The 25881-nt window shown below is 42.4% G+C and overlaps 1 protein-coding gene across 7 annotated transcripts in view; it reads right to left on the reverse strand.

Annotated features, from left to right (window-relative positions):
- Window positions 1–25881, reverse strand: part of LOC147010954 (gamma-aminobutyric acid receptor subunit beta-3-like) — a 145051-nt gene that overhangs the window by 28787 nt on the left and 90383 nt on the right. For all 7 annotated transcript variants that reach the window (XM_085860389.1, XM_085860393.1, XM_085860390.1 and 4 more), the window contains one exon: window positions 17116–17336. In XM_085860389.1, the coding sequence (XP_085716515.1) occupies window positions 17116–17336 (221 nt within the window). The remainder of the gene's footprint in view (window positions 1–17115; window positions 17337–25881) is intronic.

Consider the following 25881-nt stretch of genomic DNA (forward strand, 5'->3'; position numbering starts at 1 on the left):
GTCAACGAGCGTATTATGAGATTAAGGATTCGTCACTCCTTAGGTGTCATTTCCCTGGTCTCTATTTATGCTCCGACTGAGGCGAGTGATCTTACCGTGAAGGACACATTCTACGCCACACTCGAGTCTGTGGTTGATCAGTGCCCCAGACGAGATACACTTCTAGTCTTGGGGATTTCAATGCATCGACTGGAACTGATAGGGATGGTTATGAGGTGTGTGTTGGTCCCCATGGGTCAGGAACTATGAACCAGAATAGCACTAAGTTCCTTGACTTTGCAAGAAGTCATGGACTTAGGGTGGCTGGTTCATGGTTTCAGCGCCCGCAAGCTCATCGCTGGACTTGGTATTCCAACGCTGGCGGTGTGGCAAAGGAGATTGACCATGTCCTCATTGACGGTCGTTGGAGGATGATCCAGAACTGCAGGGTCTACCGGAGTGCTCAGTTCCTCAATACTGACCACAGGCTTGTTGTAGCAACTCTAAAGCTGCACCTTAAATCCTGGAGAATGGTACCATCCCAGCCTAGGCTGGATGTTGCCAAGCTCAGGGATGAGAGAGTAGCTGAGGAGTTTGCGAACAGGCTGAGTGGACACTTGGGGGTCTGGGTGCTTTGGGGGGTCCTGAAGAGTTGTGGAGCACCTTCAAGACCACCGTCCTTGATGTTGCCGGTGGATGCCTTGGAGTTCACCGCAGGGCAAAGAAGAATTTTGTCTCTCAAGGGACACTGGATACCATTGACCAGAGTCGCAGGGCCAGGCTGAATGGCAGAGCTGAGCTGTTCAGGGAGCTGAGGCGTAAAACTGTACGTGCACTGAGGGTGGACAAGGAGGCCTATGTGCGAGGAATCTGTGAGGGGGTAGAGCATCACCTGTGGACAGGTGATTCTCGTCCCGCTTACAGGGGTCGCGCATTACGTTCATCCCAGCCCATCCCTCGGAGCACTGCAGTTCGAGCAGAGAGTGGTAGGCTCTTGACAGAGGAGTCTGAAGTGAAGGCCCGCTGGGCTGGTTACTTTGAGCGGTTGTACCAGGCTGATCCCCAGCTGTCGAGTTGGACGTCAAGGGTGTTACAATCCCTGTTGCTGACCCTCGAATCAACTGTGGTCCACCATCGCTTGTGGATACACGGGCTGCGGTGAACCAGTTGAAACGGGGCAAAGCTCCAGGGATCTGTGGCATCCATGCCGAACTTCTCAAGGCTGGTGGAAATGCTGCACTCGCGTCGTTGCATGCAGTTTTGTGCTCTGCCTGGAACACAGGCATCATCCCAACTGACTGGAAGAGGGGCCTTGTTGTCCCTCTCTGGAAAGGGAAGGGTGATCGCCAAGACTGCAACAACTACCGAGGGGTGACGCTGCTCTCAGTGCCGGGCAAGGTCTTTGCTCGGATAATTCTTGATAGGGTTCGCCACCATCTGCTTGAGCACCAGCGTCCAGAGCAGTCAGGCTTTACACCAAAGAGGTCAACGATTGACCGTATCCTTGCACTTCGTGTGTCCTCACCGAACGCAGACGAGAGTTTCGGCAGGGGCTGCTTGCAGCCTATGTTGATCTCTGTAAAGCGTTCGATTCAGTGAATCGGGATGTCCTCTGGAGGATTCTTGGTCTTCGTGGGGTGCCACCAAAACTGATCGATCTGATGTCTGAACTCTACTCTGGTACTGAGAGTGCTGTGAAGTGTGGTGGTACCATCTCTGACTTATTTCCAGTTGTTACTGGAGTTTGTCAGGGGTGTGTACTTGCCCCCACACTTTTCAGCACTTGTATGGACTGGATTTTTGGGAGGATGTCGGAGAGATCAAGTTGCGGTGCATCGTTTGGCAATGTCAAGATCTCGGACCTTGATTTTGCAGATGATGCAGTCATCTTTGCGGAGACTTTAGACATCCTCTTGGGGGCCCTCGAGGTGCTGAATGAGGAGTCGGAGCCGTTGGGATTACGGATTTCTTGGGTCAAAACAAAGATCCAGGCTTTCGGTGACATCTTGGATGCTGCTGTCCTGACTGCCTAAGCAGTCTCCTTGCCTATTGGGCACAATCCTGGACGGGTCGCCACTCCGACACAGGATACCAGCATGCTGACACTCATTTTGCCGACCTCAGAAGGATGACAGGCAGAGTCAACCCCACCTGGTATTAATTCAACAAAGAAGCGGGATTTGAACTCAGGATCCTCGGATCCCAAGCCCACTGGAAAACAATAATGAACATTTGAAATTCAATTCATATAGCTATGAGAGTTGCAACTTTAGTAGGAGGTTAACTCTGATGATAGACACCGTGTAAATGTACGTATACCCGAACAGCAGTTATCATGCGAAGTGATATTAGAAAAGCGTGTAGGTAATGTCCACCACACTTCATAGCTGGATCATTATATAAATTGTTTTGGAGTGCATGCCTGGTGTTGGCTTAATGGTTAGGGTGGTGGTTAGGGATCCTAAGGTCCTGAGTTCAAATCCTGCTTTGTAGTTGAATTAATACCAAATGGGGTTGACTCTGCCTGTCATCCTTCTGAGGTTGGCAAAATGAGTACCAGGTTGCTGGGATGATTGAGCCATTTGAATATCCTGTGTTGGAGGGGTGACATGTCCAGGATTGTGCCCAATCGCTTAGGAGACTGCTTTGGCAGCACTGATGCCCTGTACAGAGTATGGTCCTGTGGAAGAAAAATAATTATATTCATGTATTCTCAATTATAATTGTTGCTGGTAGTTTATGAATAATTTTGGACTATAGTCGAATTGGCTATCAGTACTGCTTCCCTTTTCCCAAGAGTCGTTTGACCTACATATTGATAAAATGAATATCTTACTATGAAAAAAGGTCTTGCTTGCTGCAGAGAAACAGGGTGACCTGGTTGATAACACTGAAAACATTTGCCATGATTGTGTCATTCTCTCCCTCACACCCAAAGTGGACACCCCCCCCCCCCCACACAGCAGGGCACGCCCACATGTTCCTCCTTGATCTGGGAACAGTCCACAGCCACAAATTGTTTTCCTTCCGGGAGTATCCCCACTTTGGACTCTGCATCCTGCTAGGCTCAGCATTTCAGTCTTGTCATTCTTCTGGTCTTTTCTTCTGTGGTATGTCTGAGGTCTCATGGACTTAGAAAATAAGGGAACCGCCATTTGTTCACAATGTATTCCTGCATTTGAATTACTAATTTTGAATTACTTTGATTTTAATTACAGGTTTGAATTACTAATTATTGCATTGATTCCTCTTGTATTCCTGCCCTGTGTGTGTTCACATGTATATAAAAGCAAATGAGACATCGTTTGTTTGTGACCCTACTCCCCTGAATTCCCAAGGTTAATCGTGACAAAACTTTTATAGGATCACATTTTCTTTACCATGATGCACCTTACTCGGGGTTTTAAACAGTTATTTTTTCAGAATTCATAACTTAAAAACACACGTGCCACCACCGGTCACCATCTCCGAGGGTATAGATCCAAATATGCAATGCATTTTTGAAAAGACCAATTTTTTTCAGATTTCAATCTGGATACCGATGTAATTGGTGAGATGGTGAGTTCCGATCATCAAATATGGTATCAGATGTGAAAAAAAATTGGACGTTACAATGATCAGTAAGATTGGCAAGGAAGGAGTCATGTGACCTCTCAAATGCGTTAATCATAAATAATTATTCAAAAAACGCTAACCACAAATTAAAGGTAATTTTACTGCTCATCTCACATTACTCTCAAAAGGTGAAAAAAGAGCTGTTTGGAGAAAACGTTATCACCTTAGCTAACTTCTCCAAATATAAACCTTGCAAAAATTTTAACAATATGCAGGCTGCTCTGGAGTTGGATATGTGGACTTGTGAATGTCTGCAGATATAGATTAACCCAGGTAGGGTTTGAAACAGTAAATGTCTTGCCTTGTGTAGCATTTCTTGATTGTTTTAGGCAGCTTTCTTTTGCTAAAAAAGCAGGATCAATTATATTGTAATGTTTGTTGGGATAGATGGAGGAATCGCAGAGTAATGATAGGATTGCATAGTATCGCATGGCCCGTGGATGAGTAGGAAACATCTCAATGTATTACATCGGGAAACTGAGCATAAGTTGTTACATGCCACCACGTGGGGGGGGGGGGTGGGGGTGGTGTTGTTGTGTGAACTAAGCAGAGTCTAAGGCTAGTTTTCCCAGTATGTTATTGGCCCCTGTGACCTTTTCCTACGTTTTTACATTTACAAGGACGACCATAAAAAGACTATGATGTAAAAACGATAACATAACCGGCAGACTAAATCCCAGTCCCCGGATATGTAACCGGCAGGCTACGCCCTCCAGGTTGATGATTGGTCGGGGTGACATCAGAGAGACAAAAAAAGGGCAAGAACAACAAGAAGGTACAAGAGCGACAAGAGGGTGGTTGGAAGCAAAGTGTCAGGCTCTGGCTTCTCTCTCGGCATGACAAAATAGCAGTGCGATTCTTGTCGCTCGTGCTGATGCGAATGTGTTCACATGCTGAAATAAGACCCTCGCCATTGTCTGATTGGCTGGGTCACAAAGTTTCTACGTTTGAGGAGGAGAGGAGAAGAAGTGAGCTTCTCTTGGCCTTATCCTGGAACCGCGGCAGTCGCCTTGTTATATGATCGAGGAGAAGGCGGTGCCATTTAGTGTGTGTGAAACTGGAACTTAGAGGGAGCAGTGTCGCAATCTCGGCCATGAGAAGAAACTGAATGCGGTCTGTGGACTTCTGTCATTGAAGAGTGTCTGCACGAGTTGCCTCACATGTGTGGGTGCGGAGAGTGGCTTGGCACTATTGTGGTGCGTTCCCGCATTGTGCTATGTGGTTTGATGAACATCAGGCTCCATAAAGACCTCTCTGTCCACAAAGCTGAGTACCAGCATAAAGGGAGGAATTTTTTTTTTTTTTTATCTTTCTCCTTGTCTGTTTTTGTGACTGAATGGAGACATCTCAAATTAGAATTTAGTTTCCTTCACTTTTCATTACCTTGCACTTTTATTTATTTTCATTATCACCCTTGATTTATTGTTTATTAAATTATAATGATTTAATTTCCTTATGTCCGTTTACTCGTTGTGGGTTCAAGGATAAACCTGTGTGCTTCCGTTCTGGTAAAGTGCCAAGCTGCTTCCTTCCCATGCATGCCATAATTGCCGAGAATCTCGGCTGTTTGCCTCCAAGTTTAAACCGTTTGGCTATCCCGTTTAGGATGGCGTTAACCCCCCTGAACACGACAGTATAAAGATCCTAGCAACCTGGGAATAATTTATTAGTAGTTGATGCAATTTTAATGCAAAGATGTCAAAAGTTAAAACATGAGAAAACAAGTAAAAAAGACATAAAATGTCTAGCCCCTGTTGTTTAAGTAATTTTGTTGTACAGAGTTTAAAAAAAAATGTTGTTGGGCTCGCCCATATTTATGTTCAACTAAAAGGTCGTCAGTCGACCAGTCGGCCATCTTTGATCACATTGCAAAATAAAGTGAGGTGCACGTTTATACCATGATTTACTGTGCCTGTGCCAAGTTTGAACAAAATCAGACCATGTATGTTTGAGAAATGGTTGGGGACACATTTAAGTTACAAAATGGCCACCAGTCCGCCATATTGGATCTGATCTCGAAAAGAAATCACTTGCATATGTAAGCCATCATTCATTATCTGGTGCCAAGTTTGAACAACATCGTTAAATGCATGTCCGAGAAATTGTTGGAGGACATGTTAAACATCGGGTTTTTTACAACTGAAATGGCTGCCAGTCTACTGGTCAGCCATCTTTGCTCAGATCTCAAAATAAGGTTAGGTTCAAGTGTATGCTACTTTGTACTGTACTTTTGCCAAGTTTGAACAAAATCGGATCATGCATGTCCGAAAAAATGGTTGCGGACATGTTTAAGTAACAAAATGGCCAAAAATCGGCCATCTTGAACTTGATCTCGATTTAAAAAATGACATGCTTATTTAAGCCATCATTCTTTATCTGTGTGTCCAGTTTAATCAACAATGGTAAATGCATGTCTGAGAAATGGTTGAGGTCGTGTTCGATACCAGGTTTGTTTTTTTTACAAACGAAAATGGCTGCCAGTTTTCCATCTTGGATCTGATGTCGAAAAAAAATGATAACGTGCATATGTATACCATCGTGTGTTGTCTTTGTGCCAAGTGCGAATAAAATCGGTCCATACATGTCTGAGATATGATTGCGGACGCACACACATGCATGCACGCACGGACACGAAAATCGAGACCAAATCCAAAAGCCCCGTTTTGGTCAACGTCCAACAGGGGCTTAAAAACACTGGCCATTTTATTTCACCTTTGCATTCTTATCCATCAACTTCATCTTCAGTGTCCATCCTGCCTTCCTCACCACAGTGTTCTGGGCTTTCACCATTGTAAATACATGATGCCATGAATGCTAAACACAAATGAAGGCAAAAATCAATCCCTCAGTCAACCACTCTTGCAAAAAGACATTCTTCTTCCATACTTGGTCAAGATAATGGTCTTGTACACCTCAAGTTGAGATGCACCTGAATGCGCCGTCGGCCTGGTTTGACATCATAAAAGGTGATGTGTATTTAATGGGGCATAACATGTTTTCAGCAGAAAAGCTGAACATCTAAAAAGTGAGGTACACTTTGCAGCGCCTGAAAGAGCAAGCTCGAATGAGCTAAGATCCTCGTCCTCTTAATGATGACGTCATTAAAACGAATATGACGTCATTGTGATGTATCAGGTTTGCGATAAATTATCTGTGCTAATGCCTGGCTTGATTCCCGCAAACAAAATTCAAACAGCTTGCCTAGTTTCGGAGATAATGGTATAGGCGATTTCCATTAGTGGTGATATTATGACGTCAACTTTTTTTTCTAAGAAGGATATTCAAAATCGGAGATGGTTACTGCCTGCACGTGGGCTTTCTGCATATACATGCCAAGTTTCACGAAGATCCGATGAAAACTCTGGGCTGTGAAACAAAAAATGTCAAAAAATAGGAATGACGTCATAAAAAATTGATATGACGTCATAGTGATGTATCATATGTGCGGTAATTCATCTCTGCTAATGCCCTGTTGTGTCACTTGATCAACTTCGAGCTAGGTGAAGGTGCGATTAGGTCCTCAATCCGGCTTGGTGTGTCTGGGCCGATTGGCCGATGCGACCGCCGTAAGAATACATACATACAGAATACCTACAATGACAGGCAAAATTATGGGAACATTTTAAAAATACTAATTATTTAATAATATTTAGAATTCTCATTCTTTTTATGCTTTAGAGGAAGTACTGTATAATGATATATCTGCTGAATGAAGGAGCTTTCTCCTGTGAAGTTTTGTTTCAAGAAAACTTTCAATCAATCAATGAATATTGAAAGAAATTGTATTTAATGATAAGATCATGTAATGATTTTTTTAAATTGTCGATATTTACAGAAATATACATATTATTGTGAAGAATTATTTCTCTGTTATATGTATTCATACATTTAACCCTATTTTCTTTTCAAAATATTTTTTTATCTCTGACATCTGAGCAGTTTGGGAACATTGTGCCTTTCTCTTTCAGGTATTTCCCAATAACGGCTCCCTCAAGGAAATGAACAACAAAAAAATAAAAACAATGTGACCCGCAGGGTGACCCGTATCTTGCCAAAAGGTGACCACGTGTGACTTCTTTAAGGTCACACTGAGGTGAACAGAGCTGCTATCCACCAGGAGTGACTCCTTGAGGAATATCTGCCTACGAGAGATTCCGATGAGAATCGTTCTACAGAGTAACCATGAAAAATATGCGTTTGCCTCATAACGTCACCAAATTATGTCATAATGTCTCAAGCTTGACATATCTAGAAAGCACTCATCGAGGTGTTCAATTTGAGGTACTACACGATATGGTTCCTAAAACTTGAAAATTTGACCTTGGGGTCAAATATGTTTGACCTGAGGCGCTAACCATGAAGGTCAAGGCCAATCGCCACCAAAAATTAATCAGCTGAGCGCTAGACCATGAACTATATTCCCATGAAGTTTGAAGACGATCCGATCAAAATTACTCAAAAAAATAAGGGTTTCGTCAACTCCCCTGATTTGCGACAAAGTGACCTTGACCTTTGACCTTGACCTTCAAAATTTTATGCACTGAAAGGGACCTCTATAGGCCTCTGATATGCGAAGTTACAAAAATTTCCAATGATAACTGTGCTCTGCAGAGTGATTTATACGTGATTACAGACCAAAAAAAAAAAAACATATGAAGGTCAAGGCCAATCGCCACCAAAAATTAATCAGCTGAGCGCCAAACCATGAACTATATTCCCATGAAGTTTGAAGACGATCCGATCAAAATTACTCAAAAAATAAGGGTTTCGTCGACTCCCCTGATTTGCGACAAAGTGACCTTGACCTTCAAAATTTTATGCGCTGAAAGGGACCTCTATAGGCCTCTGATATGCGAAGTTACAAAAATTTCCAATGATAACTGTGCTCTGCAGAATTTTTTATACGTGATTATAGACAAAAAATTAAAATAAAAATAAAAAAAAACATACAAGCTGACTAACATATCTTGCAAAAACTTCGTTTTGGCAAAATAAAAATACAAAAATACTCAAGATTGTAGGCCTTCATCAAGAAGGTAATACGTAATGAGATACAAATAGCCAATGAAGTGGGAGTTTCCATGTACACGGTGAGCAAAACCCTCCCTCGTAATTCTTAAACTGGGAGTGCATTGAACAAAGAAGGCTGAGGGCGACGAACGATGACATCCATTTTATTTTATTGAGCAAACACAACTGAAAGAAGACCACTGTCCAAATAGCAGCTGAAGTCAACGCAGCATTTCCACTTCAATGGTAAAGAGACGTTGGAGGGAGGTTGGTTTAATGAGTTGAGTTGCTACCAGCAAATCCCTCTTGCAACAAGGAAAGAAAGCCAAATGTTTGAAATGGTCACTCCAAGACTGGCAAAAAGTATGCGGAATAAAGTTATGAAAGCAAGTGCGAACTGTTTATCTGCGATCCCAAAGCGATTGCTATGGGTAAGCCTCCCCTGGCGTCCATGATCCAATGATGGCCAAAATATTTTCAGACCATCATATGACCTTGACACTAAACATTTCAGGATAGACTAAATTATTTAGAGATATTTTATTTTATATTTACTTAGTCAATCCAATTTTGGGATGGACTAAGTAAATTAAGAAAATGTGTCTCCACCTACTACAATCGATCCATAAAACTCAACATCATGAAAATCGGAGGGAAATATTGAAGTTTTTTTTTGTGTGTGTACATTGTCAAGGCTCGTATGAGAGCTAACTCAAAGAACGTATAACAAAGGGAGCAGGAGACAAGAGAGGCAAGAGAGGGAAGGAAAAAAACAGTGGGGAACAGAGACATGAGGAGATGTGTGGAAGGGAGAGGGATGTGGCGGGGTCCATGGGGTGAACACAACAGGGACCTTCAGGAAGGAAAGCAAGGAATTTGTAGGTGAGTTTGGGGTGGATTAGCAGCGGCAGAAAAGATCATGGTTTTGGATGGGGGAAGACAAGTGATGGTGGTGAACAGCTGTTTTGAAGACCTGGAGGGGGGAGTGAGATTGAAGAGAGTGTGGGAGTTTGTTCCAGAGGTGGGGAAAAAGAGGAATGGAAGAGTGAAGGTGAGCAGTGGTTCTTGATTTTGGTAGTTTCACCAGAAGGGGGTTTTGGGCAGACCTTGAGCACCCTGCAGAAATATGGGGGGGGGGACAGATCATGGACAGAGAAGGGGGTGGGCAAGTGAGGCAGGAGACGTTCAAAGACAGAAAGACTACCGACCTGCCTGCGGTGATAGAGTGAGAGACCCAAAGACTCAGCTTCATTGTCAGAGATACCAATCATCTGAAATCATTCACAGTCTTCACAGTTAGTGACTATTATGTTGACTTGGAGTTGGGTTTGGGACTTCAAAATGAAAGGAGTGGAGGACAGAGAGTTGGAATGGGGATGGGGGCAGAGAAGGGACACAGTTGGGAAAAGAGGGTTGAGAATTGAGGGGGTGGGGTTGAAGACTTGGAGTTAGGAAGGGGCTTGTGGACTTGAGGTTTGGGGAGGAGGCAGGCAGTGAAGGGAGAGAAAGGTGGGACATGGGGTTTTGATGACTTTGGGTAAGTAGGGGGTTTGAATACTTGGATCTGGGAGGGGGTGGGGTGACTGAGGATTTTACTCACATTTTACATTCCATGGAATTTCCAAGGATCCCTGCTATTATGCCATCAAAGGACATGCCTAGCAAGCTCCACAAATATTCCACACTCCATTGTAAACTAATTCCCTTGCAATAGCCCAGTGGACCAATGTTATCTGATATACATATACACAAATAAATGTAACTGTGTGTGTGTGTGTATGTGTGTGTGTGTGTGTTTGTCAGTGTGTCTCCTCCATAACTATGAAGCCTAGCAGGCTGAAACTTTGCATGCACACTAAGAAAACTCCAAGGAAGTGCATGACTGAAAATTGTGTGTTTGGGTTCATTAAAACACCCCTTTTGAAGATATAATTAATGGCCTTATTTAATTATATCCTTTATCAGGCGCATCCTCGGTCATCGCTCTCTTTGGGGTCTAAAGAAGTATCCTGGATATCCTCGCTGAGGTCTGAAGCCACCATGTGTTTTGGCCTGCTCAACCATGCCTTGACTTGCAACAGGCCGCAACAATTTCTGAACAATAATTTTTTTTTTTTCACTTTCCTCAATCACATTATCGAATGCCTGTTCATCATAGCTACGAATCGCTGGGGACATTGCAATGCTTATAAACGCCTGGAGACGTCAGCATTCGTTTCTTTATTTCATTTCCGCACATGTGATAACCTTGAGAATCTCTTCAACTAAGCAGAATTACAAAATTTAAGCTCCAGAATCGAAGTGAGAAGCAGTTCTGACTCATAAAAAAAGTGTTCATTTGTCCAATTGGACATATTTGACATTCAGGGCGTCCCCGGGAGGTGTATGTTTAATATGAAGGTTCGGTGATTGCGAGTCACGTGCCAAGTGAGCCATTTCTTATCAACCGTTTCGTTGGAGAGTGCTTAAGGCACTTGGCGAGTGCTCTACAATATTCACACTGTCACTAAATACTGTATATCAATCGACTTGAACATAGTTCAGGGCTACTCGCGTGCGTTGTTGGCCACGTGTTGTTCTGCAGTGCAACAGGCTGTGGCGAGCTCACTGAATATGTGAAATATTATTTTCCACAATGTTTCCCCTTTTTGTTCTTCCATTATAAGACCTGTCCCTTCAGCATAAATAAATACAAATAACAATTAAAATGTTTCACTTTTGAAAGTTTCTTCAACTGTTTCGTGCATTGCGTGGTGAAGCCACTTGGCGCGTTCTTCACGTTTCAATTGCGATACCGCAGTTCTATACCGGAGGTAGGAAGGCAAAATAAATATATGATCACAAAGAGAAAAGCATCTTTTCAGTTATGAAGTAAGGAATCGCCACATCACGGTGAGAAACCGAGAGGTACGCATGCTCAATCTGTGTAGCCTGGATTTGAATCCTGACTCAGCTATAAACTGTCATCCCGGTGTTTCACAAGCAGGGTGATTCATCAATGTGTGTGTCGTCTCTCAGAGATACGATAAACCGGGCGTCACATTTGCCAGATGCCTCACTCTCTCCCTCCCAACCCTACCCAGACTCTCCCACCCCTCTCCCTTTTTCCAACCCCTCCCCTCTACCTCCTTTCTTCTTCCCTCCCTCTCTCTCCACCCATCTATCTCTCTCCCAACCCCCCTGCCCCTGGTCCCTGACATTTCCCCCTGTTGAGGGCACTGTAGCATGTTAGAATCAGATTCGGAGCCAACCGGTGGGGTGCAAAGGTTGCTGCGTGTACGAACTGTCGATTTTGAATGCTCCGGCTCCAGGTCTCAAAGTATCTGTGTGTGTGTGTGTGTGTGTGTGTGTGTGTGTGTGTGTGTGTGTGTGTGTGTGTGTGTGTGTGTGTGTGTGTGTGTGTGTGTGTGTGTAGTTGATTGGTATCTGCATATGCAGGTTTTAGAATGTGTAATAGAGTCCGCCCAGGGTGGGCACAAAGTATCTGTGTGTGTGTATGTGTGTATGTGTGTATGTATAGTTGATTGGTATCTGCATACACAAGTTTCAGAATGTGGAGTGGAGTCCTCCCAGGGTGGGCTCAAAGTATCCACCTTCATTTTGGTAAGGGGTCACGATTCATGGACCAAGCTGTGAAGTTTTTTGTTTGGGCTCTTTTCAGGATTGTCAGTGAGCCCAAGACAGCTTCCAACTGCAACGAACTACAGTATGTTTGTAATAATATTCCCACGGATGGTTTTTAGCTCACCTGGAACATAGTTCTGGGGAGCTTATGGGATGGCGCATTGTCAGTCCATCCGTCCATCCACAAATACTTGCAACTTTTCTCTGAAACTACACATACGATTTCAATGAAACTTTACCTCAACCTTCATCAGCCACGCTGTACCAAAGTTTGTTTACGACATTAAAAAAAAAAGAAATAGGGTCTGAAGGGGTCCCACCCCCCCCCCCCCCCAAATAGGTATTTCCTTTCTTCTCAGAATGTACACACAAAATTCCAATGAAACTTGACTACAACCTTCATTACCCATGACGTATCAAATATTGTTCATGGTATTAAAAAAAAAAATTTGGGGTCTAAGGGTGCCTGCAGGGGGGGGGTTGTCCCCCCAAAGAGATATTTGCTTTCTTCTCAGAAAGGAAACACACAATTCCAATGAAACTTCACGACAACTTTCATCACCCGTGATGTACCAAAGTTAGTTCATGGCTTTCGAAAAATTGGGGTCTAAAGTGGTGTAAGGGAGTTGCCCCCCAAAATATGTATTTGCTTTCTTCTCAGAAATCACACACAAAATTCCAATGAAACTTGACTACAACCTTTATCACTCGTGATATACTAAAGTTTTTTTTTTTTTTTTTTTTTTTTTTCTCTTTCTCTCTCTCTCTCTCTCTCTCTCTCTCTCTCTCTCTCTCTCTCTCTCTCTCTCTCTCTCTCTCTCTCTCTCTCTCTCTCTCTCTCTCTCTCTCTCTCTCTCTCTCTCTCTCTCTCTCTCTCTCTCTCTCTCTCTCTCTCTCTCTCTCTCTCTCTCTCTCTCTCTCTCTCTCTCTCTCTCTCTCTCTCTCTCTCTCTCTCTCTCTCTCTCTCTCTCTCTCTCTCTCTCTCTCTCTCTCTCTCTCTCTCTCTCTCTCTCTCTCACATACCCCCTTCCTCACACCCAACCCTGCCACAGTAAAGCAACATTTGGTGAGGAAACGCTCACCCCATTCCCCCCCCCACCCTTTCCTTGCTCTTCCACCTTTGCTGTCTTCCCCACCCTCCTTCCTCATTCCTCTCCTCTCCTCTCCCACACTTCCCTCCATCCTCTTCCCTCCCCTCTATCCTTTCCTCTCTTCTCCCCTCCCTGCCTCCTCTCTCTTCCCCCTCCCTCCTCCCTTTCCACCCTTCCTCCTCTCTGCCCTCCCTGCCTCCTCTCTCTTCCCCCTCCCTCCTCCCTTTCCACCTTTCCTCCTATCTCTCTCCCCCCTCCCTCCTCTCTCACTCCTCCCACCTCTCTCACTCCTCCCTCCCTCCTTTCTCCCCCCATTCCTTCATACCCCCATTGGTGAAGCAACAGGTTGTATTTGCTGGTGTATATGTACATGTATATGTTTATGTATATGCATATGTGTGTATATATATATATATATATATATATATATATATATATATATATATATATATATATATATATATATATATATATATATATATATATATATATATATATTACAGGGTGAAGCAAAAGTCACTTTTTAGTGCTACTGTATATATTTATTGTATTGTGTGTAATGTATACAACTGTTAGTGACTTTCGTTTCATCCTATATAAACTGTGTACACAGACATACATACAATCAGGGATTATACACAATCAGTATTTCCATACAATCAGGTTCATGTACAATTTAGGTTTACTAATAACGAGGGTTGTTTTTTCTTATTCAGTGATTCAACACATTTGTTTAACCACTTTGATCATATTAAAATCAAAAACATCATTTATAACAGTCAGGATTTCATCCTCAGGCTCTGAGAAGTATGATGGGGGTATTTCTTTGCAAAAATTTTTACAGCTCAGTGCTCTAACTTGAATTGTATGACATAGGTGTGACATATAACTCATCTCTCACAAGGTGCACCATTGAACATCCATTAATTGCATAATGAGATTAGATTTTCAAGCAATTTGCAAAATTTGCAATTAACAAAAAAAAAGAATAATTTTACCTATCGACCTTGGCGGGGAACATTACAGGGTGACCTATTTCACGGTTCAGAACTCAAAACATCCATCTGGATACAAAGTAATTGTTTGATTAGTTGCTTGAGGATGTACTTGTGGAGAATATTAAATAATTTATGTCTGTAGAGACAACGTCTGCAAACAATGATACATGTTGACTCCATTTAATGTGCAGAATCTCGTTAGGATCTGCACCATATATAAGTGAAAATTAGTTTACATTTCCCTTTGCATATTCAAATCCAATACATCAAGCCAGGTGGGCAATACATCAAGCCAGGTGGGCAAATCACCTGCGTTTGAGATCTTAAAACTGATTTTGAAGGATATTGTTACATTTGTGGCGGAAGGGAGGAGGGGAGTCAGTTATCAGATAGCATAGAGTCCCGTTTGTGTTCACGTATATTATAACACTTTGGAACCTTGCATTAAGGAGACGTGGATAAGGATGTCATGCTGATTGGTCATGCACTACTGGGAAGCAGCATTGTAACCTTTTGTGGCTAGAAACGGTTATATATATATATATATATATATATATATATATATATATATATATATATATATATATATATATATATATATATATATATATATATATATATATGTCTTGTCATATGTCTCCCATATTAAAACGGGTGCAAGATAATGAGAGGAAGGTTCTTCGGGAGTCTTATCATCCACTAGCAGTAAAGCCTGGCGTTGCTCAGAGTTTCTTGCATATTTGATTGGAAAATCCCATAAGGGAAATTGATTTATCAATTTTTTCCGCAATCGGGATTTTTACGGAAAAAAGGAAGATCTTAACTACTTGAGGCAGTGTTAGTAAAGTATACTGCAAATTTTGTCAAAATGCCATGTTATTTGCAAAAGTTATCGCTGAAAGTCTGTTTGAGTGGATTTGAATGAAAAATCCCATAAGAGAAATCGATTTATCGAGTTTTCCGCAATCGGTAGTGTTTTCTGAGAAATGGAAGACGTGAACTACTTTTGGCAGCGTATGCAATGTAAACTGCAAATTTAAACAAAATCCCATGCAATTTGCAAAAGTTATCGCTGTAAGTCTGTTTGAGTGGATTTGAATGGAAAATCCCATAAGAGAAATCGATTTATCGAGTTTTCCGCAATCGGTAGTGTTTTCTGAGAAATGGAAGACGTGAACTACTTTTGGCAGCGTATGCAATGTAAACTGCAAATTTAAACAAAATCCCATGCAATTTGCAAAAGTTATCGCTGTAAGTCTGTTTGAGTGGATTTGAATGGAAAATCCCATAAGGGAAATTAATTTATCGATTCTTCCGCAATTGGGGGTGTTTTGGAAAAAAATTAATAGTCCATGACCTAAGTTGGACCATAAGCCCTAATCGTACCAAATTTGAGTGGAATCGGTTGGAATTTGTGGGAATGCATAACGACCATACACACAGACATACATCCTCAGTTTTATAGATATAGAGATAGAGATGCCGCAACATGACAATCTACCCACTCTCCCCTCCCTCCCACCCACACACTATGGAAGCAGAGGAAGCTCCAACTGCACAGCATCGCCATCTCTGGACACCGGAGGAGCAGGCGAAGTGCCAATAAACCACACTGCTCGGTGGCCATGATGCTGATTGGTTCGGTATAGGCACTGTCTGATTGGGCCATGATGCTGTCATTCGATATTGGCAACACACGATTGGTTGAGAGTGACATGGACGCCTCATTGACGAGGGGATTGGACAAGGAACTGTTCTCTCCATTCTCAGTAGGAGCAGAGACGGTGGACTCACAAACCTCACGTGTTTTCTCCTTCGAATGCGTCTACATATTAAGTACGTAGCACTGAAAGAAACTCTGACCTTCTCCGTCCACCCTTTCTGTCCCCTTTCCCTTTCCCCCTCCTCTTTTTATACCAATCTCCTCCCAACGTTTTTTGCTCTTCGGTGCAAACTCCTTTTGTTGCAATCCCTCTCCTTTGTGTTTTGTGATGCATAAATGGCTTCCATAACCAGTACAAAAAATATTACTCTCAGCTCTTCAATGAGCCTCAAAATCTCTCGCACAAAAACTTTTATGCTTTATGAACTTAAGCCGAAACTTTTGTCTTTGAAAGTTTAAGCAGGCCAAGCATGTTTAAGCTCTGAGGATTGGAGATCATTTAAACATGAACAAAGTAAGACTTCAATTGTTATGCGAGAACAGCGAGCATGTCACCTTCAAATGAACAGATAATTAGAATTCGGATTCTGAAACGTGGACTTACTTTCTGGTGACTTTTGCCACTGGTTTTGCACTCCTTCACCTTTGGGAGCATTCCCTAACTTTACACAAGTACTGAATACAGATAAGCATTCCAAATTTAGTTAAGATTGTATATTATATGTGGCGCATACATGAGTGGTTACGTCCAGAAAGTGTAAAAAAAAAAATCTGAGGTCAGAGTATATTCTGGCCTCCTGAGAAATACCTCCATTAAATGTCAAAACAATGATAGCATTTTGTTAAAAACAAATAACGTCAGATCGGTTGATATGCAAAAGCTTTGGTGTACCATGTGCAAAATGAGACTTGCATTGGACAGACAAATACTGTACATAAAGCAAATGTGCACACACGCTCGTTGCACGCCAGGAGCTCATATCGTACTCCGGCCCCAACAAATACAACATACAATACACCAAATTCTCCAATGTTTGAGCTACAATCTCTAACCAAGTTTGGTTTCATACAGTGGCTGCAACACCAACCTCATCTCTAGCATTTATCAGGCAACCCACAAAAGGCTATGACTAACCGGAGTCCATAGAGCACCGTGCCATCGGGATGCAGGCGTATCAATCGGTTACGGACGGTGACCCCATGCACAAAGGACCGTTTGTCATTGAGGAAGTACGTGTCTGGGACCCATAAGTGATCGACCACACGGTTGTCCAGGGTCATGTTGAACGAGATTCCAGTGTAGGAAAGCCGAGGGTCACGCCAGTATTGTAGAAAATACATCGTCATGGTGTAATCCTGGGGGACGAGAGAAGATGTGAAAAAGGATTACGAGAGGATATTGTCACTGTTTGTTGTACGTTACAACAATTTATGGGTTTATTCGAGCGAAATGCAAATAGTCGTGATGGGATGAAAAAATACAAGAAGCAGACGGTGTTCAGAAGAACCAAATGGCAATTAAAAGGTGGCGTGGAGTAACTGAATGGGAATTAGGGAACTTGAGCATCATTGGCTTTTTTGAATTCAAGATCATGGCTCATGGAAGAGTGAGGTGATAGAGGCCAAATCTGAAAGTTGGGCCACAATTGCACACAATCAGTGAGGGAATGACAGGTCAAAAAAAAAGAGGGGGTGGAGGGGAAATTCACAGTAACCTGCAAGTGAGAGGCTTGTGTTAGGTAGGACTAACCCTTTGAACCCTGAGCTCCTTGGATTTTCGGCTCCCCCACCCTGGGCTCCCTGGAGAAAAATCCAGCCGCTTGGGTATTTGAAGATTTGCAGAGTGGCTGGTAAACCGGCCACCTGGGTATATGCAGGTTTGAATAGTGGCTGGGAAAACAGCCGCTAGGGTTCAAAGGGTTAATGAGGGTAGCAAAGATTGTGGGTAGCGATATGGGATGACATGAGATGGTGAAAAGAGAAGAGAAACGAGGGAGGGAATCACAGTAACCTGCAAGTCAGAGGTCAGAGTTAGGTGGGGTTAGAAAATACTGTGGGTAAAGGATGGGGGATGGCAATTGGAGATTGGAGATTGGGACCATACTCTGTGCAGAGCGTTGGTGCTGCTTAAGCAGTCTCCTTGGCTATTGGGCACAATCCTGGACGAGACGCCACTCCGACACAGTATACCAGCATGCTGGCACTCATTTTGCTGACCTCGGAAGGATGACAGGCCGAGTTAACCCCACCTGGTATTAATTCAACAGCTAAGCGGGATTTGAACTCAGGACCCTCGGATCCAAAGCCCACCACCCAAACCATTAAGCCAATACCAGGCATGGGATGGCAATAATGGGTATAAAAGATGACTCATAGATATCATATGGGATAGAAAAAGGAAGCAGATAGAAATAAACCAAACTTTGTCGACTTATATTGACCAGCTGAGTCATAAACCACATGAAAATTTCACTTATGATCAAATGAGAGCCAAAGATGATTTAAAAGCAAAAATAAATAAATATGAACCCTGTGTTCTCACAAGGATTTGCAAAGCCTTTTCTGAAGATCCAATTTTCGACAGATGTTTTGACTTTTTCAGCAAGATAAAACAGTTGTTACAAAACATGCAATTTTACTTGAATACCATCCTCAGCCCCAGGAATAACTATAATAATGGTGGTCAAAGCACTAATGCGGGGCTCGAGAGTGAATTATTTTCTCACGAGTTGCATGCATTGGTGATGCAAATGTTATTGGCACAGCCATCAATAAACAATAACGTAAATTTCATTGAGGTTGTATCAACTGTCCCATAAACATTGGTGCAATTTTCTGCGACAGGCTTCAATTAAAAAAAAAAAGTGTTTTGCCTTCACAATCATCGTTGAGCTGTGAAATGTAAAATATAAATGAAATAATAAATTGAGGACCAGGCTCTTTAGAGCTGCAGGGTGTATAAGGTCTATCCGAGAAACGTTTCCAGGCTGTAAAATCAATCCCGTGTGGGTCTCCACTCCATCACAGGGTACTTTACTGGGGGCGGCAGTAATTTTTGTAATTTGTTCATGTTGCTAGGGATAGCCTGCCCACTCTTCGCTGAAGACACCATGGCATCATTAACCTTCACCAATGACCAGTGCTGGCGCATGGGTCTTCCGGATTGAGATCCAAACGAGTGATGGAGCATACATTGCTTCCTCGCCCTGCCTGTGACATTCCAGGATGACAGTTTATAGCTGGGTCAGGATTTAAACCCAGACTTTACAGCTCAGTGGCGAGTGTATATACCTCTCGGCTATACTTACCAGCTCTTACACGAAATGTCTGAGCAATTGATGAAGGAGATGGTAAGAAACATTTTGAGAGCAATTGACAATTAGTGGTTGAAAAATAAATCAAAAGTCGTTGATAATTCAAAATGAACATATTCACTCTGTAGATAATTTTGAACTGCCGTTTTGCACCACTATCATACTGATAACTACCAATCAGAGTGATGGGCAGAGCACCAAATAAATAAATAAATAAATAAACAAACAAGTACAACTTAGATTCCTCCCATTGCTTTCATATTGATTGTCCATATGAAAGCAGCCCAAAAGAGCCCTGGTTGCTATAGTCATTGAATCAATAATGGAAAGTTGGGAGGTATTGTCAAACTTTGTATGAACCAATATTTATTAACACAAATCGAGGCTCATGGAAGAACAAATTGGCAGAAGGTAAAAAGGCAATGTAAATGACAACAGAGACGCATGGCAACAAAGGGAGACAATAAGCAGGGTAATGTATTAAAAAGGAAAAGAGGAGAGAGACAGACAGAGAGAGAGAGAGAGAGAGAGAGAGAGAGAGAGAGAGAGAGAGAGAGAGAGAGAGAGAGAGAGAGAGAGAGAGAGAGAGAGAGAGAGAGAGAGAGAGAGAGAGAGAGAGAGAGAGAGAGAGAGAGAGAGAGAGAGAGAGAGAGAGAGAGAGAGAGAGAGAGAGAGAGAGAGAGAGAGAGAGAGAGAGAGAGAGAGAGAGAGAGAGAGAGAGAGAGAGAGAGAGAGAGAGAGAGAGAGAGAGAGAGAGAGAGAGAGAGAGAGAGAGAGAGACAGAGACAGAGACAGAGACAGAGACAGAGACAGAGACAGAGACAGACAGAGAGAGAGACAGAGACAGAGACAGAGACAGAGACAGAGACAGAGACAGAGAGAGACAGAGACAGAGACAGAGACAGAGACAGAGACAGAGACAGAGACAGAGACAGAGACAGAGAGAGACTTTTATGTCCTTTTATTATAAAAGTATAAAACATTTCACAAGGCAAATTAAAACAAAGAAAAAAAGTTGAGGCACCATTTGCCTGAGGTTGATAAAAGCATCAACACAAGAGAATCAAGTGCCATTCTTTAAGTGCAGGTGCTCCAGCAGAGTCAGAAAGACAATGAAAGTTCAAGGATCGATGATATTGTTACAACTCACAAAAAATGTGAACTTCATTCTCCACACATTTACACAGGACACCACCACTGCACCATAAGTTTTCAAACACAGGAAGACTACCCGTGTTTACAAAATATGCATGTTCTAGTTTTATACGAGCAGACACCATGCCTTTGAAACAATAAAGTGCATTTTCATTATCTTGCCAAGCTGTTAGGGTTTTTTTTGTTTTTTTTTTGTCTGTAATCACGTATAGAAAATTCTGCAGAGCACAGTTATCATTGGAAGTTTTTGTAACTTCGCATATCAGAGGCCTATAGAGGTCCCTTTCAGTGCACAAAATTTTGAAGGTCAAGGTCAAAGGTCAAGGTCACTTTGTCGCAAATCAGGGGAGTCGACGAAACCCTTATTTTTTGAGTAATTTTGATCGGATCGTCTTCAAACTTCATGGGAATATAGTTCATGGTCTGGCGCTCAGCTGATTAATTTTTGGTGGCGATTGGCCTTGACCTTCATGGTTAGCGCCTGAGGTCAAACATATTTGACCCCAAGGTCAAATTTTCAAGTTTTAGGAACCATATCGTGTAGTACCTCAAATTGAACACCTCGATGAGTGCTTTCTAGATATGTCAAGCTTGAGACATTATGACATCATTTGGTGACGTTATGAGGCAAAAGCATATTTTTCATGGTTACTCTAGAACGATTCTCATCGGAATCTCTCGTAGGCAGATATTCCTCAAGAAGTCGCTCCTGGTGGATAGCAGCTCTGTTCACCTCAGTGTGACCTTAAAGAAGTCACACGTAGTCACTTTTTGGCAAGATACAGGTCACCCTGCAGGTGACATTGGTTTATCCTATTTTTCTTATTCACCAATCTGGCTTTTCTGGTCTTATAACTTGCAAGCTTAGCAATCCCAAGTAAAAAATTCAAAAGCAAAAACACAGATTTGTTTCCAGTGTTGAGAGCGAGCCCATAGATAAAGATTGGAAAGGAAAAAACAATTTTAAATTTCCAAAAAATCAGACTCAGGTACAGAAACAGAGGTACAGAAACAACCTCTTGCACTCAATGAACGCATGATTCAAATTTTCAATACACATCAAGAAGGGGCATGAATTAGACACAGAGGGATTAAATTTATGTCGTAGAACCTGTGTGGCCAGGGCTTGATGGACCAGTCTCCAATTTAAGTCTCCCGTGCGACCAATGGTCGGAAATTTGTACATCACCTTCCAATTGGGAGTAAGAAAAGCTCCTGCAGGTAATGTCTCTTTCAAGTGGTTTCTTAACGGTGTCGTACAGCCTGGTAAACACACTTCTCAACAAATCCCATATAATGTTTTTTTCCCCATGACGTGGAACACTCCAGACTCATCACTGTTTGAAGAGAACACGTCATGGTATTTTTGGGCAGTAATTGAAAGTTCAGGAAAATTCTGGTGAAAATCAACTTCTTCACTAACCCCATTCCACCCAATATTTAAATGTAGAAAAATCTGGGTTACTATCCTCATGACCTCACCCACTACTCTCATTGAATGCAATCCAATTTTTTTAGAAATCGAGCCAGCAGGCAACCATCGTTTCAAGGAAGGCTAGATCTCGCACTTTATTTATTCCACTATTTGAAAGTACTTTATGAAAGACCGGCTGGTAGATATTCCAGCAAATAATAAGTTTTGGAATAGTGGCTCATGCACAAAATTCCTGGCATCATAGGAGATCTCTAGCCGCTGCACTCCAAGAGCTTGCCAAGCATTCAGAAGAGATTGATGAAACGCAGGGAGCCGAGCTCTATCAACCTGCTTTAGGTCTTCTAGTACGTGCCCGTAAAATAAAATAAAAAAAAAAATAATAATAAATAAATATTCCAAACACGAGCAACAAACAACAACCACACAGGCCGTTTCTTCGCTCTCGCGTGCCCGTACGTGCGTGGCACGGAAGTTCGCATATCACAGTTACGATGATTCGCAATTTAGGTTTGAATGGCCAATTATTCAATTAGCGCCAACGTATTTTGCCTTTTCGCAATGTCATCGCAAGGAAAAACAAAAAGAGAAGAGAAGAGAGAGAAAAAAATTACTTCCTGGTTCGGAGCACACCAGCACTCTGATGTTACCGAAATTTATGCACCGTCTCATATGAAAACGATCATAACTTGTGGCATTGTGTTTATCTATAAATGCGCATAAGAAAGAGAAATTATTAGAATACATGAAGTCATCACTCTCCGGAAGTCCGTACGTTGTAACCCGTAATGGGGAACGCGGCTGAGCTTCCCTTCCCCATTGGCCACGCCCACGCAACAACGTGTCTTGTCATTGGTTTGATAAATAAATGGCTATAACTTGGGAAGCACTTGTCCGATTAATATCAAACCTTAAAAAGGCACATCCTCAGGGCCCCAGCAATATATCTGGCAAGTTTCAATTAGATCGGACCAGTGGTTGTCGAGAAACAGCGGTCACACACACACACACACACACACACACACACACACACACACACACACACACACACACACACACACACACACACACACACACACACACACACACACACACACACACACACACACACACACACACAGATTGCTGGAATTATAGATAGATAAGGAAGAGTTCCCGGTCATAATCCAAACCACCTATTTGCCGAAGCAAGGTATTGGTGAGAGGACGCCACGACACAACTTCATCATATAGTAGACGTTTTATTGCCACAAGTTCTAAAGCCATTATTCGACTCGGGATGTGCACCAAGTTTTGGCCACCAGACATTCGTGGCCTGCACAATACATCTGGCTTGAGCCAGTGGTGGCCTCCCCAGAAAAAAAATCAATCAGACTCTTCTGAATGCTTGTGATCACAGCTTGAGGAGGCTGGAATGCGATAACCTTGTGCCATACGGTTGGAAGTATCAGGTTATTAATGATCGTTACCCACGCCATAAGTGACAAGATGTGGAGCATTCCATTCCACCTTGATAGTTTCTGCTTAATGTTGTCGAGGAAACCATCCCAATTCCTTTGGATATAGCTCGTAGTTCCCAAATGGATTCCTAAGTATTTAAACCCATCTGTGTTCCATAACACTCCTCCTGGAAGAGTTGGGAGAGGTGCACATGAGGAGTGTGATGAAGGGAATGTATTTGGGTGTAGCCAAAGAGCTACACTTTTGCTTCAATTTACTCTTGCTGATGAGGCAAGTTCAAATTTGGCAAGACAATGGGATAACTCACTGACATCTTTTGGGTTTTTGACCACAACACACAGGTCATCTGCATAAGCAGAAATAAAAATGTTCGGACTGTTTGACAAGGATAACCCAGACAATGAGGTGCGAAGGATAGCCAGTAGAGGTTCAACAGAAAGTGTGTACAACATGCCCGACAGTGGACAACCCTGACGGATACCACGCTGAAAAGGAGAGGGATGGCACAAGCTATTGTTTACTTTTAGTCGGCATGACGCATTTCTGTACAAAAGTTTTATGCAGGTTATTAATTTTTCCCCAAAACCTGCTCTGTTAAGGACCACAAATAAGAACGAATCATCCGCACTGTCAAAGGCTTTTTTCCTGATCCAGGAGTACCCAAAACCCTGAGGCACGGTTTGACCGATGGCAATTAAATCTCAAACTAAAAAAAATACTGATCGTTCAGGTATGCAATACGTTTGATCATTTCCAATCAGGAGAGAGATGACATTTTTAAGACGCATTGCAAGCACTTTTGACGCAATGTTATAATCAGTATTTAGCAATGAAATAGGCCGCCAGTTTGTAATCTGTTGCAAATCCCCTTTCTTTGGGAGGAGACACAAAACCGCTCTCCTGCAGCTCAGGGGCAATTCAACCTGATCTAAGCTTTGAAGCAGGGTCTCCATTAGAGCAGGACCCAGAATTTTCCAAAAAGCTTTGTAAAATTCAGCAGCAAGTCCGTCAAGTCTGGGGGCTTTGCCGTCCTCAAACAGTTTTGATGCCGCAGTGAGCTCCTCAAACGAAATGTCACATTCGAATTGCTGTTGCTGTTCTTGAGAAAGGAATGGAAGAAGTTAAATCACCTCATTTATAATCGTTTCGTCCACAGTTCTCGGTGTAAACAGATTTGAGTAGAAAACCTGCATTAAATGTTTAATGTCACTCTGGCAAGTCAGAACACCGATAGAAGAGTGTAAACTGTGAATCTGCCGAGAGGTCTTGACGGCCTTCTCAAGGTTGAAGAATTCCTTATTTGGGGTCTCCAGTTGAATTCTGCTCATCCGAAGATGAACCATTGCTCCAGCCACACGCTCCTTGACTAGTTCAGCCAGTAGAGTCTTTTTTTCCACCAACTGCTGATAGTGATCATTTTTTCTGGATGTTCCAGTTTCTTGCTCATATTTAAGTACATCTTCTTTGAGAGCACGTATCAACCCAGATGCATTACTGGTGGTATGTGAGCAATATTGTTGACAGAAAATCCGAATTTGGGATTTTGTACAGTCCCACCACTGTCGAGTATTCGGAAAGGAACACTTTTGTTGTTCTAACTTCTTCCATACCAGTGTGAAGGCATTTTCAAACTGTACATCATGTAATAACTTAACATTGAAAGTCCAGTATGCACTATTAAAACAATGAAAGGGTAACATACATTCCATTGCAATCATATGATGATCAGAAAAGCCAGATGGACTTATGCTTGTTCTCTGAACCAAATTCACCATTCCCTGGTTTACATAGAGTCTGTACAGTCGGTCCATGGTTATCTGGTTCTTTGAACAGCATACCCATGTATATTGAAGGGTGTTGGGATTTTGCAGATGCCAAACATCCCTAAATTTAAATTTTTGTACAAGTTTTTCCAAAAACCTTGCACTGGGTGGATGGGGCTCAGGAGTATTCCTGTACAGTCAGGGGTTGAGTGTGCAGTTATAATCTCCCCCCATACAAATTAGACTAGTCAAGTCAACAGTGTTTAAAAAACCTGCTAACTTTGGAAGGGATAGAATCCTTTCAGCACTGTCGCTGGGGTAATACCCATCAATAATACCAATTTTTTGATTGCTGCTTATCAATTCTACAGCAATTAAGAATCCTTTACAAACCACCCTACAAGAAATGTCCGAGGGTTGGAGTCTCAGGTGCACAATAATTGCCACACCTGCCTTAGCATCCTCAAAGGCACTGGAGAAAAAAAGGCAACCTTTAAAAACCCTGCGCCACTCGTCCTCGCAAGGTTGGTTGGTGTGTGTCTCTTGTAACATTAGAATATTAATTTTTTCTTTCTTAAACATCCGCAACACCTCGAGGCGACGCACACAGCTGCGGCCTCCATTTATGTTGAGGGATGCTACCTTCATTTATTTATTTATTTATTTGTTTTTAGAACCTACTACTATTACTGCTCTTGGAGTTCTTTTCCGGCCTGAGTGGCACACTTCCTCAACCGCTGGAATTGAGGTTCTGAAATCCTAACTTGCTGAGGTTC

This window comes from Eptatretus burgeri, chromosome 16 (genome assembly GCF_056783735.1).
Source record: "Eptatretus burgeri isolate ZD-2024b chromosome 16, Ebu_testis_v1, whole genome shotgun sequence".
Lineage (NCBI taxonomy): Eukaryota > Metazoa > Chordata > Myxini > Myxiniformes > Myxinidae > Eptatretus > Eptatretus burgeri.